The sequence below is a fragment of the Falco rusticolus genome, chromosome 3, assembly GCF_015220075.1.
Source record: "Falco rusticolus isolate bFalRus1 chromosome 3, bFalRus1.pri, whole genome shotgun sequence".
NCBI lineage: Eukaryota > Metazoa > Chordata > Aves > Falconiformes > Falconidae > Falco > Falco rusticolus.
In genome coordinates this window covers 68,061,744-68,078,413 of record NC_051189.1, presented here as the reverse complement: position 1 = coordinate 68,078,413, position 16,670 = coordinate 68,061,744, and the positions used below count along the sequence as shown (strand labels likewise).

Genomic DNA, 16,670 nt, shown 5'->3' with positions numbered 1-16,670 from the left:
CCACAGGGCTACAGTTAACAGGAGAAATGATCAAGAAGAAATATTTCCACTGAAAAACATTCAGTTTTTTGAACATCTGTGAGAGTCTTGCAGAGGGCCATCATTTTGTAAAGGTCACCTTTTTCCTGATAACAAACGGGACTTGATCCTGTCACTGTTTGCTGAAGACAGTATTTAAGAGTAAGTGAACAGCCTGTCACTTTTAAGAAAGATGAGCAAGTCAAACTCAGCTAATTATGAATCTCGCTGTCTAACTTGAAATTTACTTTTTTGGGGGTTTGACAAAGACACAACCTTAATTCCTGGAAAATAATAAAATTTAAAAAATAATAATAAAAGGAGATGAAAAGACAGCAGGATCTTATAGCCCCAGAATGAAGCACCTTTTCTCAGCAGCTCTATCAGAAAATACATTTTTAAGCAGTTGCTTCAGGAAGGAACTATTGTTTTACCTCACCCCAACTTTCTTACAGTTGAGAATTTTAAGATATTTAACATGATAGGAAACCCAGTTATCTCTAGAGTCAGCATGGCTTATACCCTAAACACTTACACAATTATATTAAGCATGCATGAGGCACACTTCAGAAATTAGATTCTTTTATCTTTATCTATCTAGCCAGCTAGAGAAAGGAAAAGAGAAAATGCAGACATAACAGATAGCATTTGTTTGCTCCTACTGAATGCCAGTTCTTTTTATTGCTTAATATTAAAAATCATGATGCTTCATTTTAATGCTAACATTTTATTTGAAAGACAAAAAAAAATAATCCCCAAACCTCACCAGTTTATATTTTACAATTTTTTTTAAAGAAACAAAAGCAGTTGTATCATGAAACAAATCTTTTCAACATGAACTTGCATTGAACAATTGCAGTATATCCACAAGTAAATAACTGACATTCTGGACTAAGCAAGAAATACAAGGTCACCTTTTTTTTTTTTTTCTACTTGTTAATGTCAATGTCAGAATTTTCTTTACAAACCCCCATAACATTTCAGAAGTCTCTCACAAAATGAACTGCAAAATGGTATTTATATGAAGGACTATTTATAAGAAAAGCAAAACACTGACAGTGACGATTTTTTTTTAAAATGTGTATTTCTTATGTAGGACTCTCATCTAAAATTAAGCAGAAGTTACAGGCATCAAGTTCTTCTTCCTGATCATATATAATCAAGAATTTTCTGGTGTAGCTTTTTTGAGCACTTCTTTAGGGAAAGTTCTACATGATCCTATGAAAGAGTAAGGTACTATGAAAAAATCTGAGTTTAGATGCAAAAAGATACTTATTTTGATGACATATTTTTAGCCAGGGATATTTTAAAGTAAGATTGTAGAAAGCAAAATGTCACCTGTTCTTCTTTAAAATGAAGAAGGGCATTGATTACAGTATGTAAGCTTACCTGTTCACTTTGTCATGTGGGTTTTATATTTTTTGCTTATTTATCTGTTCTCAAACTGCACATGTAAGTGGAATTATTTTACTCCTGTGATTATGTTAGACAAAAATGACAGAAGGCAGGGAATTACCCTGAGATAAAACAACATTAAAAAACCCCAACAAACCAACAAAGAAAGCAGTGAACAAAAGAATACCTTAGGGGGGCAGGGGGTGGCACTTTTTATCCTGTTTTGTACTCCAATATGCTTGTTTTATAATAATCCCAAATAATAATTCTTAGAGTTATAGTAACAAGATTGTACTATCCTGTTCAGTGAACTCCTCCTAGTAGCTTCACCTCCCGCAGGCTGTGTATTTGTTACCTGGCTAGGAGGGTGTTGTATTGAGAAGGTTTTACAGAAAATGTTCCAGGAGTACCGTGACTCCTTGGATCTGATAATTGCCAGCTTTGCCCTGCATCAAGCTTAGGAGATGAAGCTCTTCATGCTTCTTGTACTTCATTATCATCTCTCTGGTCTTGAATTATTTGTGAGCCACCCCCTGTATAAATGACCATGCGTGTTAATCGTTCTTCTGCTCTATCAGGGGATACAGGTTCTGCTTTTATAGCAGTACCAGCCTGCAAAATCTCTTGAGACCTGTCTGTCTCTATCACAGCGTGCGAGTACACACCAGGCTCATCCTGCATGTCTGGTGGCAATTCTGTGACAATGTAGTGGGTTGCACCTTCAGAGAAGTCATCATCAGAACCCTGAACCATGGCTTGAGCTAATTCTTCTGTGACAATAATCTGTGATATTTCCCCATTCGACTCCACTAAATCCATGTGCTCGCTCTGGACACTGAGCGCATGGCTACCAGCTTCCTGCATAATTATCTGAGAGCCTTCTCTAGCTACCATATGCACAGTCCCTTCCTCATTTACAATGACTTGAGTGACACCTTCTTTCATCAGCTGGTCAGCTGCAGCCGTATCACATACAGCAAACTGTAATACTCCTTGGACCATTTTCTTGAAGGCAGCCTGAGCTCTCTCCTGAGATGCAATTATAGCTGATGGGTGCATGACCCGCGTCACTACTTCCATAGGTTTGGTATCTTCCTGAGTCTCTTGAACTTCATGGAACATTTGTATTTCTTGTCCCTCTGTATCAGTGGGAATGCTGGGCATCTCTGGGTTTGGCATTTGCAAGAAATCTTTGTGACTAGACCTGCCTCTGTCATGGAGTCCAGATTTGTTTTCCACTTCACCCAGCTCTGTCACAGCACAGAGCAGGGCATCTAAGGCTGAGGAGGAGTCTGGAGGATGGACTGTAGCTTCAGACGCATCTAAAATTTCTTGCCGCATTATCTGCTGCAGTACAGTGCTACTGGAGTCAGGAACTGCGTCTATTTGAACGGCTTCCTCCATATCAGTTCCTGTTCCTTCCACCACTACCACCTGTGTTGCACCACCTGCTAACTGCTCGGTAAGTATCTGCCCTGGGACCATACTACTCACGTGCGAGCCATTTTGATTTGTAGCTATGACTTGCCCATCTTCTGTAATATGGACCACCCTGGCCATCTGACCAGCCATTGCTAGAGTATGAAGGGTCGCTGCTGCGGTTTCTTCCACAGAAGCATCAATTGCAAAGTCGCCATCGTATCCTTGAATAATAATAAGTTGCTGAACTTCTTCAGGTGACTGTGTCTGTCTCCTGCTGCCCCGAAAGGCCTTCTCTTTAACTGGAGAAACCTCTTCCAATGCTGCTGCAGTAAAAGGACTTGTAGTTTCCACGAAGGTTGCTCCTTGCCCCTTCAGTCGGCACTCATAGGACTTAGACACGATGCCTACAAGATAAAACATGGTGTTAACATGGTACCATGGCAAATATCAGTTCATTACTTTAACAAATCGTAGCTTAAATGGAAAAAAAAATTCCTTGACAATTTTTAGATTTCACTGGCAGAAAACACAGATAAAATGAGCAACCGAACAAAACCAATTTGCATGTTTTCCAAATAACATATTTACAGGTTGAAATAATTGCTGAGTTTAACAATTCTCCAGCCCATTAACAATTTAAATGTGTTTTTTAAAATATGCTTTATAAAAAAGCCCAGATAAATACAGTATACAGTTAAAAGCCATTAACACATCTTTTACAGAAGAACCTATCGTTGATATTTCAGGACTTCAGTAATGAATTTTAGGCTCGTATATTACATTACACATATCTGGGTGTGAAAAACTGTGGCTGATCTTCTTAATACCCTGCTTTTGTTGGCGAGGTAATTGCCATGCTGTCATTTTGATGCCATTGTCTTCCCCTTCATTTCCCACCTAGCATCTTCTCCAGCACACCTGACTGGCTCAGTCACTAGCCTAGTTACCTTGAGAAAACACTTGGTAGTTTTCCTGCTCTAAGAAGGATATTCTTTAAAACCTCATCCAGAGAAACCTCAATTACACTTCTTAATTATTCCTACATGAAATAAAACAAATCAACAAATTAAAATACCTGTAATCTCCACATTCCAACCGCTTGCTCTGCCACTCAGTCCGGTTTGGGGTCACTGAAGGCTTTCCTTATCAGTTCTCATCACCATCAATAAAGCTTCAGCAAAGCAAATTGTGCTTAGAGCTGCACAAAATCATGCCCACCATCCTCAAAGCATGGCCTCAGGGTTGCCTTCAGCATTTTTGGGAAGACATAACAGAGAGCACACTGTGACCAGCTTTGTGGATGTCCATAGCAGAACAGCTCTAGCACTTGCTGTCTCCCTGTGGCAGTGCCATCCTGAAGCACTTCTGCAGCTCCTCCACATGCTGGGAAGTGAGCTTTGGCCACAACTAGTGCACACAGGGAGAGGAGTGGGTCCCAGACACACTCCCAGAATGAGGTGTGGGTCTATTGCCAGATGGGTGTTGGCAAGGCTAATTAAATCCATGCTGCTGAGATTACCCACACCCGTGCTCTTTGTTCAAATTCACCTCTACAAACTGAAGTCACATCTCTGGAATAACAGGTGTAGCATCTTATTGCTAACACACATAGAAGCACCGTTGCTTGTTTGGGATAAAACAAGCAAGGAAAAAAAAAATGACTCTTACTGTCAAATTTCAGGCTAACACTTCTTCCCAAGCCACTGAGACACTTCTAGTGAACAACATGCTCTGTTGAACTCAAAAGGCCAAGAAAATTATACTAAAGCTGGTCCCAGGGGGCTCTTCCACCCAAAGTATAGAGCTGTCAGGCCCTGACCCCATTGAGAAATAAACTGGGCTTTACAAATCAGAGACTCATTTGCTTAAAGGTAAATTCACACTTAAGAGCTGTGTTATTCTGAGACTGAGCATGTGGCATCTTGCAGCCTCTAGCAACTTCAGATGCTAAAGGTGCATATCAAGTTAATATTCCAAGGTAACACCAATGCTTAAAAGACTGAGCTCTTGCTGGCATCTATCTATCTATCGATCTATCTGTTTTTCTATCACAAAGCTTCTGGTGGAGAACTGTACCGTGAAGCACAAGAAGTAATTTTGTTAAGCTGAAAGGCTGCAAGTCCCCTTCACAAGTCTAAACTGATGTAAAACAACTTTCTCCACCTTAGTTTGCAAGGCAGGTTACCTTTGGAAAAGAAAACTAACAATTTAAGCCATTAGAATGTTTCTGAGTGATGCTGCATGATAAATATGGCACATGCAACTGAAGTACATTTTGTCAGACATAAGCGAGACGGAGGCTTGCTATGGTACGACTGGTTCTTATCCCCACTTTTCCTGTGCTCTCTGTAGGCACTGACATTCACAAGACCCCCCAAAGAGCAGAAAAATAGGAAGGGGAAATCAACATAAAATGACAATTATCTTAGCTCCTCCACATTTTATAATAGAGTAGAAGTAATTAATTCTCTCAGGAATCTTGCTTTGTTGACATGATAAAAGAGGAGCCTGGCAGTGATGTGGCACGAAATCAAAATAACCCTACAAATCATGCATTTTCTACTGGATTTCAAAATCAAAATAACTCTACGATCATAATTTTCACATGCGCTCAGCAAAATCATGACATCTTTCCCCTAAGATCATGTTAATTTATGTATGGGACACAGCATCACTGCACTGAGGAGAAACTTCGGTCCGGGGAAGGGAAAGAAAAAGGAAATTCATCCTGTTTTCATCTCCTCAAATAAATGCTCTACCTATGCATCTCCGATCTTTACTGTGCGATTGAACGGGAAGTCTCCTGAGTGAAGAGCTATCCAGTGAATCCCTCGCAGCACTGATAATTATGCCATTCTGACTGCTTACTTAATCTATTTGAATCCAGAGGTGAGTTAAGCCACTTCCTGACCATTAAAGTAAACTACATGGGTAAATACTGCTGTCACTAAGGGGTGTGATGAAGCTTAACTACACCAACATCTTAACCTCAGCTCAGTGCAACCCCAGCCATTCCATCACAGTTCATAAATGCGATTGCAGGTCCATCTTTTGATTCAGCAATTTAATAACTTCGAGTGCTGTCAGTACTGCTTTGAAAAATGGCTCCTATAAAATGTAACAGCCTCAATCAGATTGTAAAAGATTCACCCACTGAAGATTCTTCCATTTCAACTATAATGAATTAATGTTGAGCTGTGTAGAAGTTCAAGTGTCATTTAAACTAATGTGAATCTACTGTAACTTTAAATTTTAACTGGACTATGACCAAGAATTTACTGGGAACATCAGCTTCAATTTTAGTGATTTTTCATGGTAAATATGAATTGCAGATTTTACTGTTTTTCTTTTGTTTTAGCAGCGAAAAGACAAATAGGGAAGATATTTAGAAAGCAACATATTTTGAGCCTTAGTTGCTATTTCAGCTTTGGAACAGTGCATTTCTATAATAGCGCACTGCTATCCAACACAGCATTTGTAGGAATTTTTGTGTATTTAAGGGACATGTCACATTATTGGACTGTATGTAGCAGCAAATCATGTCGTCCTACTAAATCCAGCCTGCCTTTCGCCCCCCTCTTAAAAACGGGTAAAGAGAAGGGGTAGGTGTTGGCTGACACGGCAAACATAAGCTGCAATACAAGCCCACATTAATATTAGGAAAAGTGGACTTGTTGCTGATTGCATGTCATTGCAAATTAAAAAGATACACAAATAGGCATTAAAATGACAAAATATAATGATACAAGAGCTCATATTCAGACAATTTGTAAAAAGGTGTTTCATATCTAGGGGTGCAATGATCACAGAATTGGTTTCTTTCCAAGAAGTCTGTCATTTCAGCAGAGCCATTATTTATCAGTTGGAGTCCTGAGCGACTGTTAGTTTTTTATTTGAAAATGTCAGGATTTTTTAGACACTAAATACATATTCGCACGTTATTTTAATTCTTAGAGACCACAAACTCCCGAAATAGGGCTAAAAGAAATGCTTTGATGTTTAATGTGCTTCTGGCAAACTACAAATAGGGCTTAGTACCTTTTCCTCCTCTCTTTTACTCAATACCTGACTTTCTTTTGTGTGTCTGTTTTATTCCTTTGTTACTGTCATCATTTGTTCCCCACAGAATAAATACCTTATTCTTTTGTTAAGCTTACATTTAATTAAAATGTACAGGATTTGTGCAGTAAACTCGAATGAAACAAATAAAACAAGGGCCCCCTCTCTTGAAGGCATACGTTGTGAATGAAAAATGTCATTACAGACTAAAAAATTTTGCAGTAAACAGGGCCTACAGAGAGAAGTTTCCCCCGTAATGACATCCATAAAATACACAAATGGCACTTTTAGTACCATCCTGAATATGGCATTTTCTGTGCTCTACACACAATCTAAATGGTTTGATCATAGAGCATAATACTCCATTGGGTTTATAGAACAATCAATGTTCCATAAAATGATGTATTTATCCAATAGTAGGCTCAGCAGTTACTGGTGTATGACATTGTAGGACACTGGCTTTGTACTGTTCAGCAGCACACATGCTGGCTGTAAAACTTATCTAACACTACTTCAACAACTTCATCTCATCTGTGTCAAGTAATTTGTTGAAGCCTCAGCTTGGTTTAAAAAAACTTGTAATAAAAATTCATAGAATTTTCAGGAGAATGAAAGCTGATGACAATAGAAAGGTCACATTGTGGCGCTACTCGCGGGGTCGGGGGTCAGCCACAGTTCTAAAACAGAAAGTAGATTTCATGCATCGTGTAGCAGATAAAGATGGCATTAAGGAGACTTGTCTCAGAAAGAAATGCGTAATGCGTTAGGAAAGTCTGGGCTAATATTATATGTAAAGTACCACTTTGCTCTCCGCCAGCAGCCTCTTTAGAATTCTAACCCTTCCCCAAAAGTTGCAGCAAGCGGTTGTGCGTGGTGGAGGCTAGGCTGAGGACATCCTTCACAAGGAGCACCTTTAGGACAAAGCAGTATGTCATAAATGAAATAATCTATTACAACGACGGAAATGATCTGCATTTACACAGCAAGCTTAAACCAGCTATTTTTCCTTTTCTGCAAAAGTTCTAGGAGGCCTGATTTACAGCACCCTATTCAGCAACACTTAATTTTTCATACTTCTGTGATTAGGTGTGTTATTTATTGACACATACGGATATTTGGTATCTACTGAAATGCAATGAATATTAAGTAATGTGAATGCAAAGAAACATCTTTTCCTTTAATTAAATACAACATCTGAGGAGTTTAAAAGATATAGAAAATTCAACTTATATTGGGGCATCACTTCAATGAGCAACTGCTTTTCTTTTATTTTAAAAGTTATTGCTTACTTGGCAGTACAAGATTTTTAATGGTACGGTAAGTTCACCATTCAAATTCATAAAGAAATAATCTAAGCCTTGATCAAGCTCCAAGTTTCTGCTCTTTTTTTCTTTACACCCTCCCCCCCCCCCCCTTCTTTAAAATTATTTTTTTAATGGTCTCTAATTAATAAAGTGCAGTCTAAGAACTGTGGCACAATGTCATGACTGTGAGATCGCCTTGATTTTTGGAGGCCATAATAATAAGACATTTTTCAGATCTCTGTTCCTTAACCTTAGTGAAAACTATTCTTTCTCATTTGTAAGGTTTTTATGTGCAAGCAATGCATGGAAGAACATTTTCTAAACCAGCTAGTTAAGCTACTTTTAGTAGAGGCTGTGAAGGCTCATTCACGCCTTCTGCTGAAGGAAAGAAAATAGGATGGGTCAAACCAGGAAGTGAAATAGATCAGCAAGCCAAAATGGTTCTGTCAGAACTATTATGTCCACAAAGGCAGCAAATATTTGTAAAGCAGTACAAATAAGTACATTTATAGGGGACTTAACCAGTTCCCTAAGAAACATTAAAAAAAAAATAAAAATCCACCATTGACACAAAGTATGTAAATCTCAAGAGATACCAATGCATCAGTGGTTTTTTCCTTTCAGTATATTATTACCATAAAAAGAAAATTAAACAACAAAACCAATTCCCAAATAATGTTCGTAGCTCATTTTATAGTTAAAAATCCAGTAATGTCATGTTTCAATGCTGAAACTCAAAACATCTTTGGCTTCCAGCTTTGTCCTTAACCACTCAATCATGTTTAGAAACTTCAAGGTCTTCTAAGAACTGCTTGAATCAAGGATGAAGTTTAACCTTTCAGGTGTCTTAAACAAAGCAGCAGATGTCCTTTTAGCTTCCTTAAAATGTAAAAGGCAATATTTTTGTAATTTTTTTTTTCTTTTGAAAAGCAGACAAAATTTCCTGCTTGTTATTTTTACCTCCCACACCTTAGAGGACTATGACAACAGCAACAAAAAGAAACAAAAGAAAAAACAACCACCAGAATAAATAGCTAAGCCATTCAGTTAGGGTGTTTAGGCAGTTTGTTTTGTTTGGTTTAGTTTCCCTCCAGTGTCCAATTAACCTCTGGGAAAAGGCCTTCTCTGTGAAAAATTTCAGTTTCTCTTTTCCTGCACTCAAGGTCAAAAGTGAACACTATAGAGCCCGGTGTTACAGAAGGTATGCAAATAAAAAATATAGATACCGAAACTCCCAGTGATCATGGCGAACATGTACAGTGTTAATGTGCAGATCTTGCAACTGCCTAACCTGCACAGTAATCGATTTTCTTGAAGGCTGCTTCTCCTCTTTACCTGCTTGCCACCATGCAGGCTTGTCTTCTCAACTCCTACATGTGAGCAAAAACCTCACTGTGGCATATGCAGCAACTACCTGTTTGGGCAAGCAGCATTAGGAATGGATTTGTGGAATATTTCAGCTGGCTCTTCCAGTGCAGCTGGAGATGAGGATAGCCAGCCTGGACATTTCTCGGCAGTCCAGCTCCAAAGGCTACTCTAGCCCCCAGTTTGGGAACAACTGACATTGATGCTACATGGATGCACTTTTTCTGTTTAATACCCGTAGTGGAACTGGAAAGTGCATTTTTAGCACTTCTAAATCAGAATCCCCATTTCAAGAGGTACCTGTTGTGCTTGGTCAAACTGGAGACTTCTGCTTTCTAGGCAGACAGAACAAATAAGACAATGCAAAAAATAATGTGAACCCTAATATGAGAAAATCAGGGACACCCCCACTCTCCCCCCACCCCCCAAGCTCTGCTCATAAGGAAAATGATCTGGATTTCTGAGAAAGGTCTAGTCCCTGACAGAAACTTTTTTCTCAAAAAAAGCAAAAAAACCTTTTTGTCATTACTATCTCAGCAAGAGTTTTTGTTTTTCAAGAATATATACATTTAGATCCTGGTCTTATAAACATTTATTTATCAAGAGTACCGCTTACTGCCATAGTTAGCCGCAATAGTCTCAAAGGGACTAAACATGGTAGCTTGCATTATGCATTGTGTTTGCATAATCAGGCCCTTGGGATTAACAATTCTGAAAGTAGCTAGCCTTCCCTAACATTTGATGTACATATATGCACTAAAGAGAACAGACACTTGTAAGGGATACCTAAAATAAAACATCAAGTTATTAAATGATCAAGCAGCAATTATATTCTTCTGCGTTCCTATCGAATATGAGTATTGTGATTTCCTGTATTTATTTATTCTGATTTATGCACCCAGCCAGTAAAAAGGAGCACCTGTTCTTTGCTTGAGGGCAAGTCTCAACCCATTTGAAAAGCACAGCAGTTTTTAGGGGGAGTGCTTAGGAATAAGTAGAAATGATAAGTTTCCCTAGTTCTTTTTGTTAGTTAAGACAGCAGAAGCTACCATTTCCAATGTGATAGTCATATCTGTATTTCATTTATAAATTCACTATGTTACAGTGTATATTCATATCTTTCCAGAGTAAATTATGGGAAATAACCATTTGTCTTCATTGTAGACACTTTTGTATGTATAGTAGAAAACAAACCTCTATTCAATAACTGCACAGAGGCACCATTAAAATCAAATTTACAGTAAACAGAACCTGCAGCTGGGGTAAAACACTAACTGTTAGTATTTTAATTATCAGTGAAGCTTTCGGAGGTCTAACATCTGCTCATAGCCAAATGACAGCAGCTGCTTGTGTACACTTAAAACAATGTTAATTTCTTCTATAAATATTAAAATGAATTGCATGTTGTGTGTTCATTGTGGCTATATGCCTATTAAGCTGTTTAAGTATATAGGGTATTTTGAACTTCTTTCTTGTGGCAAATTCATAAAGGGCTGACCTCTTCAAAAGAATGAGAGGCAAAGACAGCAAAAATTCTTGAGTCTGTAAATTGAAAATGTTTAGAGACAGTACTAGAGGTCACCCTCTGCCAAGATGTTGCTAGAGAATGCTAACAAAACATCAGCGGTAAGTTCTGATCATTGTGCACTATAGTAACTTCAAGGACAGGACTTCTCAGCCTGTGAGGTGTCAGGAGTCTATGGGATGGGTTATATCAAAAGCTAATGCATATCTAATAAGTAAAGCAATTAATGCACTATCTTATCAGAACAAAACATTTTCTGTTTCACTATTGAAAGCATTGGAGAAGATGAGTGTACTGTCTTTTATGGACTTCATCAAAATCATACCAAAATGAGCCCTGATTCATATGATTAGAAATAATAAACCGTCAGGAAGAAGGAGCTGTGCTGGGCCAATATAACATCAGTTAATTTTGTTCATAATTTGTTCATAAGCTTCATAACTTAATTTTGCAGTTTTTTATCTGGACACTGACATACAGTTGATTTTTTCCTTTTTGTCTCTCACCTGCTGGGGAATATAGGAAAGAAAACTGGAGGAGTGACATACATCTAGTCAAACAGTAGAGAGGCTGGTACAGTGAGAGAAAGAGATTTACAACCAGTTTCAGAAGAAAACAAGGGAAGGGAGTTTTATGGTTTTAACTTGTCCAGGTTTTCAGTGGAGAAAGACCCGCTTCTTTGCTTTTATAGCATCAAATGTAACACCAGTGGCTAATAATATTTATATATTTTTGCAATAGGTCTACAGCCAGAAAGGAGCACTATGACCAGCTAGCCTGAAAGCTGCAGGTCACGCCAACCTGTGTTTTGAAAAAACAATCAATTAGATGCTTCAGCCTTACATGTGTAACCACAACATAGGATCAACCCCCAGTACAGCTGCCCCCAAACTAGTACATGGCATAAGATGAAGGTGAACTAATTATGAAGGCAGTTCCCAAGCTTCTGACATCAGATTTCCCACCCTAAAAGTCAGTCTCAGCGCAAGGGATCCAACGGCTTGTGAGGATGAGGGAACAGGGCTGGTCACAGGTGGTTCAGTTACAATGCAGACCTTTCCCCTGCTGGCCCCTCACTCCTCCCGAGGCGCTGGCAGCATCAAGGCTTATCATGCCCAAAGTGACAGCTGTCAGAAAAGACGTTGATTTTTCAGCTCAGTGTCACAGGCTTAGCAGTAATGCTAGGGTTACTTGGGAAGCGTGAAGCAGGGGTACATACTGGTTCTGAGAGGTGGGATGGGAAGCAGAGGCTAGAGAGATGGGTAACTTTTATACCGATTCAAAGGGTCGAGTTTGCCACAAAGTCTTCTTTTCATAATTCACCTCTGGTGAATGATGGAAGCAGCATGTTTCCAGCATATCTTCAAAGGAAGAGCTGCTCATAAAATTGACCCTTCTCCTGACAGAAATATATTTTCAGTCCTACTGATAGAGTAGTACTTAAATTAGCTGTCTTCCACTTCCAGTGTTAGAAGGCACTAGGCTGTACGCAGATAAAACAAGACAGAAGACACTAAAGGTGGTGCTTTCTGAGCCATCACTGAGCACTACCAATGCAGGAATTGCTAAGATGGTGTGTGTGCCAGGGCTGCATGGGAGCTGCAAAGTAAACTGTGGCACTGCAGCTCTGCCTAAGTGCTCAGAAGCTCCTTACTCGAGTTCCTTCCGCTCGGCTGCCAAGCTGTGCTTTCAAGATCTGAGTAATTTTCATACTACTCTGTCAACAAAACTGCTTAAATTGTTGGATAGCTAGAGGTAGAAACCAACAGCTTTTAGAAGGCATATGGAGTTAATACTAAGTCGGGAGGAAGTGTTCACATCACTACAAAGAAAAACAGGATGTAACACAAGTAAATACAAAAATAACAACGCAAGATTCAAGTTGTGCTACTGCATACTAGCACTTGTGGAGAAAGTAAATATGCAAAAATGACACTCAATGAGAGAGAAGTCCCTTGAGAACTGTAATACTTAATAAATCTAAAGAATGACAGTGTTCATCAAATTACATGTGAGTTTATGAAAATGTAAAACAGGAGGAGAAAACAGGCCAAAGCAATTTTTAATTGCACATTCAAAGGCCTGTCTGCTGCACATTGTTCTGGTACAGATACAACTGAACTATGTCTTGACCTCTCTAAGGGAGAGATCTTGACTAAGGAATATTCAGAACAGTGAAACAAGAACTATTAGAAGGCTGACTTGCACGGAAGTATTGAAGGTTTAAGTGCACACTTTCTGGCTACATATCATGCAAATGCTGCAGAGGGAGAAAAATTATTTTCCTTTTTGGATCAGCATAATCTGATTTTGATGGAACACTAGAATATTCACACCATACTGTGGGAAGAGGTTTGGACATGGTGAGTAACGGAAAGCCAATTCAGCTACCTCATCCACTTCCAGGTGCCAGGGTGACAAAGCTCACAGATGGAATAAATTGACTGCACAGTAGTTAGAATATGATTTAACCTGAGTCGTCACCATTTGTACTGCAAATTCATACTATTCTGGAACAGTTCAGTGAAACACAGCATGTGATTCTGTAGTCACTAGTTAGTTAATTTTTGTAAACAACTTCATTCTGAACTAAAGCTCACCCAAGACCGTGGCACCTTAAGTCTTCAAAAGCCAAAGAATTTGCAATGACTGTCAGTCATATGAAGCATGAATCCTATTCAAATATGGACTAGTAAACAATCCCTGCCACCCTGTCAGGTCAGTTCATTAGCTCTTCTTATTTTTTTCCTTCCTGAGGACCAATTCAGACTAGGGAAAAAGGGAATATTTTAAAACTTAGTGATCATATTTTTCCAATATATTTTAAATGCCACTTAGCTCTTACTTCTGATAGCACTTGTTCAAAGATTTGTTACATATATCTGTCTACAACTGAAGCCAAATAATGCTTAAAACAATGTTAACTAAATGATGCCAAGTGGTTTAAAGACACCACGATTGCTAGTACACTTGTCTGTACCATGATGCACAGTGCAGTGAATGCACTTACCCTGCTTGTTACATAGCACCTGCTACAGCATCGTTACTGGTAACATAAGTAGATCCCAAGCACTTTTACTATTGCTGGAACTTAGTTCACATTTTTCAGTGCAGTAGACAAAATTTCAGAGGAAGTTATGATCATTTTTGTGAAAGTGGTAAAGCTTGTGGTATGTGACAAGACAGAGACCAGATAACACCTCCACCAAAAAAACCCCAACAACCACAGAGGCCTGAAGCGAGATACCAGGAAGATCTGACTTTCAAAACCACTGAGAAACTAACAGCTCCTGCTGACACTTATGTTAAAGGGTTCTTATTTCAGCCACCATTTTTTTTAATACTTCTTACTCTTTTTCCAGCTACCATAGTTTAGTGAACTAACAGTTTTGTAACTTCTGGCACATAACACACAAAACGTGCAGGACGACTTGTTGTGGTCTGTCATTTTGAAGATGTGCAGATTAAAGAGCTTCTGAGCAGCCCATGGCATCACAGGTTGAAACTGCTGCTATGAGTCCCAGGCAGGACTGACTTAAAGATTTCATAGCTATATCTTTTGGCGTGTGTTTCAGGGCTTCAAAACCCATTGAGGTTCACCATTTCTTTCAATGTGTCTCCAAGTACTGTTAAAACATAATTCAGGTGCTTCTACTGAAATAAAAAGACTCTAAAGCTATCTGAATGATTTAATTTTCTTTGTAAGAAGAAAATACATATATGAAAGTGTACACAGACAGAACAAAAATTGTATCAGTGTCTAAAAAGAACAAATTAAAATAAGTCCAAAATTCATGTATTTCTTCTTCCATGTTATTTTATAGGGTCACTTTTACAATAGAGCAGATTTTATGCAGGGTTTTTAGGTTTGCATGCTTAAAGCTGAATTCCTCTATGCAGAATTAGGAAGCAAAATAAAATCGGCCTGCTTTCCGCTAGTGCTAGGCACAAGCACATGCAAATGCAAACTGAACAGAACGCATTTAAAAGCTAATAGTATTTATCTAACCACATGCTTCTAAAACTGTATCTCCTGAATTACTCATCATTAGTAATATATTTATCACTAAATAACACTATAACATGAAAAAGCATTATCCTAACTTTTCAGGCAGAGCAGTGAAAAACAACAAAAAGTGTGTTGCTAGGGTCACACAAGAATTCCCAGGTGTACCGAGTCCCAGCTTTATGTCTTAATCACAGCATTATCATTTCTTAGAAGAGCCTATTGTCAACTCCGAGAGTTGAGGTACTCCATTTACTCACAGTGAAGCACTAGTCACATCATTGCAATTTTCCTGATAATGCCCTGTCAATGAATCAACCCCATGTTCATGAGCAGAGAGGAGTTCAGTGTCCATGTATCCTATAATGAGGAATGCTGGGCTGCAATCTCTGCTGAGATTGTCATAGGTGTCCACTGATACCATCTGCAATTACAGAATTTTATGAGATGGAAACTGGTTCATTATGAAAAAGACTCATCTACCAGCTCATTTCACAGATGTCAGATGGTAGACTTCCTGATCATCACAGTTCTTGCAAGTACATAGGAAGGGGCCTGTAGTTAGACTTCTGGGAATGAAGCATATAGGTAATGCTAGGCATAGGCTTAAATGCTCTTCTAAGTTAGCCCCCCAGTTAGCCCCAGTCAATGACATTCAAACCAGAAACTTAGACCTTTTAATTTCTGCTTGACAAGGGCCAAACCAGCACTGCTTTTTCCCAGAGGAAGGCAGTCACAAAGTTAGCTAAACATCACTTTTGCTCCCAGCCAAATATACATATTTCTCGGACTGATTTCAGCCTGACTCTAACTAAGCAAAATGACTGTATGAACATATTTCAAAGTACCAGCTGAATTCCATTTTGAATTGTCACCTATCTAAATAAATGAATAAAGCCATTCCTTTTAAAAGGCTAAAGTACATGATGTATAACTATACATTTTTGTAGGTTTTAAAATAAGTTTTATCAAAAACTTAATTTTAAGAAGAATGTGCATTGAGGAAAATGTTGTTGATAAACCCTTCTTCTCACAAAGTAATCCCTCTCATATATTCATGCTTTTGCACTCTCAGACAATGATATATATACCTTCAAATCTGGTAACTATCAGCTTAAAAAACCATCTTAATTTCAGACAATTCAGTATATTTAAGGACACAGAAATTAAAACCATGCTATAGGCACTGAAAGAAGTACAGATTTCTTCTGCAACCATCAAGAAATGAAGCACCGTTTGCTATAATGTATCCTCCTCCATCCCTTCCCAAATGACCCTGTTTCTGTTGGAGGTGAACTTTGCTGAGTTTATTCATTCCCTTTTTAACAAGAGACCACAGAAAAACCCAAGCTAACTGAGTGTTTAGCAAGAGGACTTAAAGCGCTAAATGCAGGCCACGGTGCCACTCCAAGCTCTGGGTGAACTTTGATACTCTGCAGACCAAATGGAAGGTGCTGACGACAACCTCTATCGTCCTAAATATTAGGAAACCTGCTTATCTGAGAGACTTCCTTTCTCCTCGTGCAACTGCCTCAAGTGGCAGTGACAGACACGCTCAAACCACGGTCTCTGGCCT

General features: G+C 38.7%; 1 protein-coding gene across 1 annotated transcript in view; it reads right to left on the bottom strand.

Annotated features, from left to right (window-relative positions):
• Positions 1-665: 665 nt before the first annotated feature.
• The window catches only part of ZNF407 (zinc finger protein 407), a 344,239-nt gene continuing 328,234 nt past the window's right edge, over positions 666-16,670 (bottom strand). Inside the window, exon 9 of the mRNA XM_037379189.1 lies at positions 666-3,239. Within this exon, the coding sequence (XP_037235086.1) occupies positions 1,888-3,239 (1,352 nt within the window). The 3' untranslated portion in view covers positions 666-1,887. The remainder of the gene's footprint in view (positions 3,240-16,670) is intronic.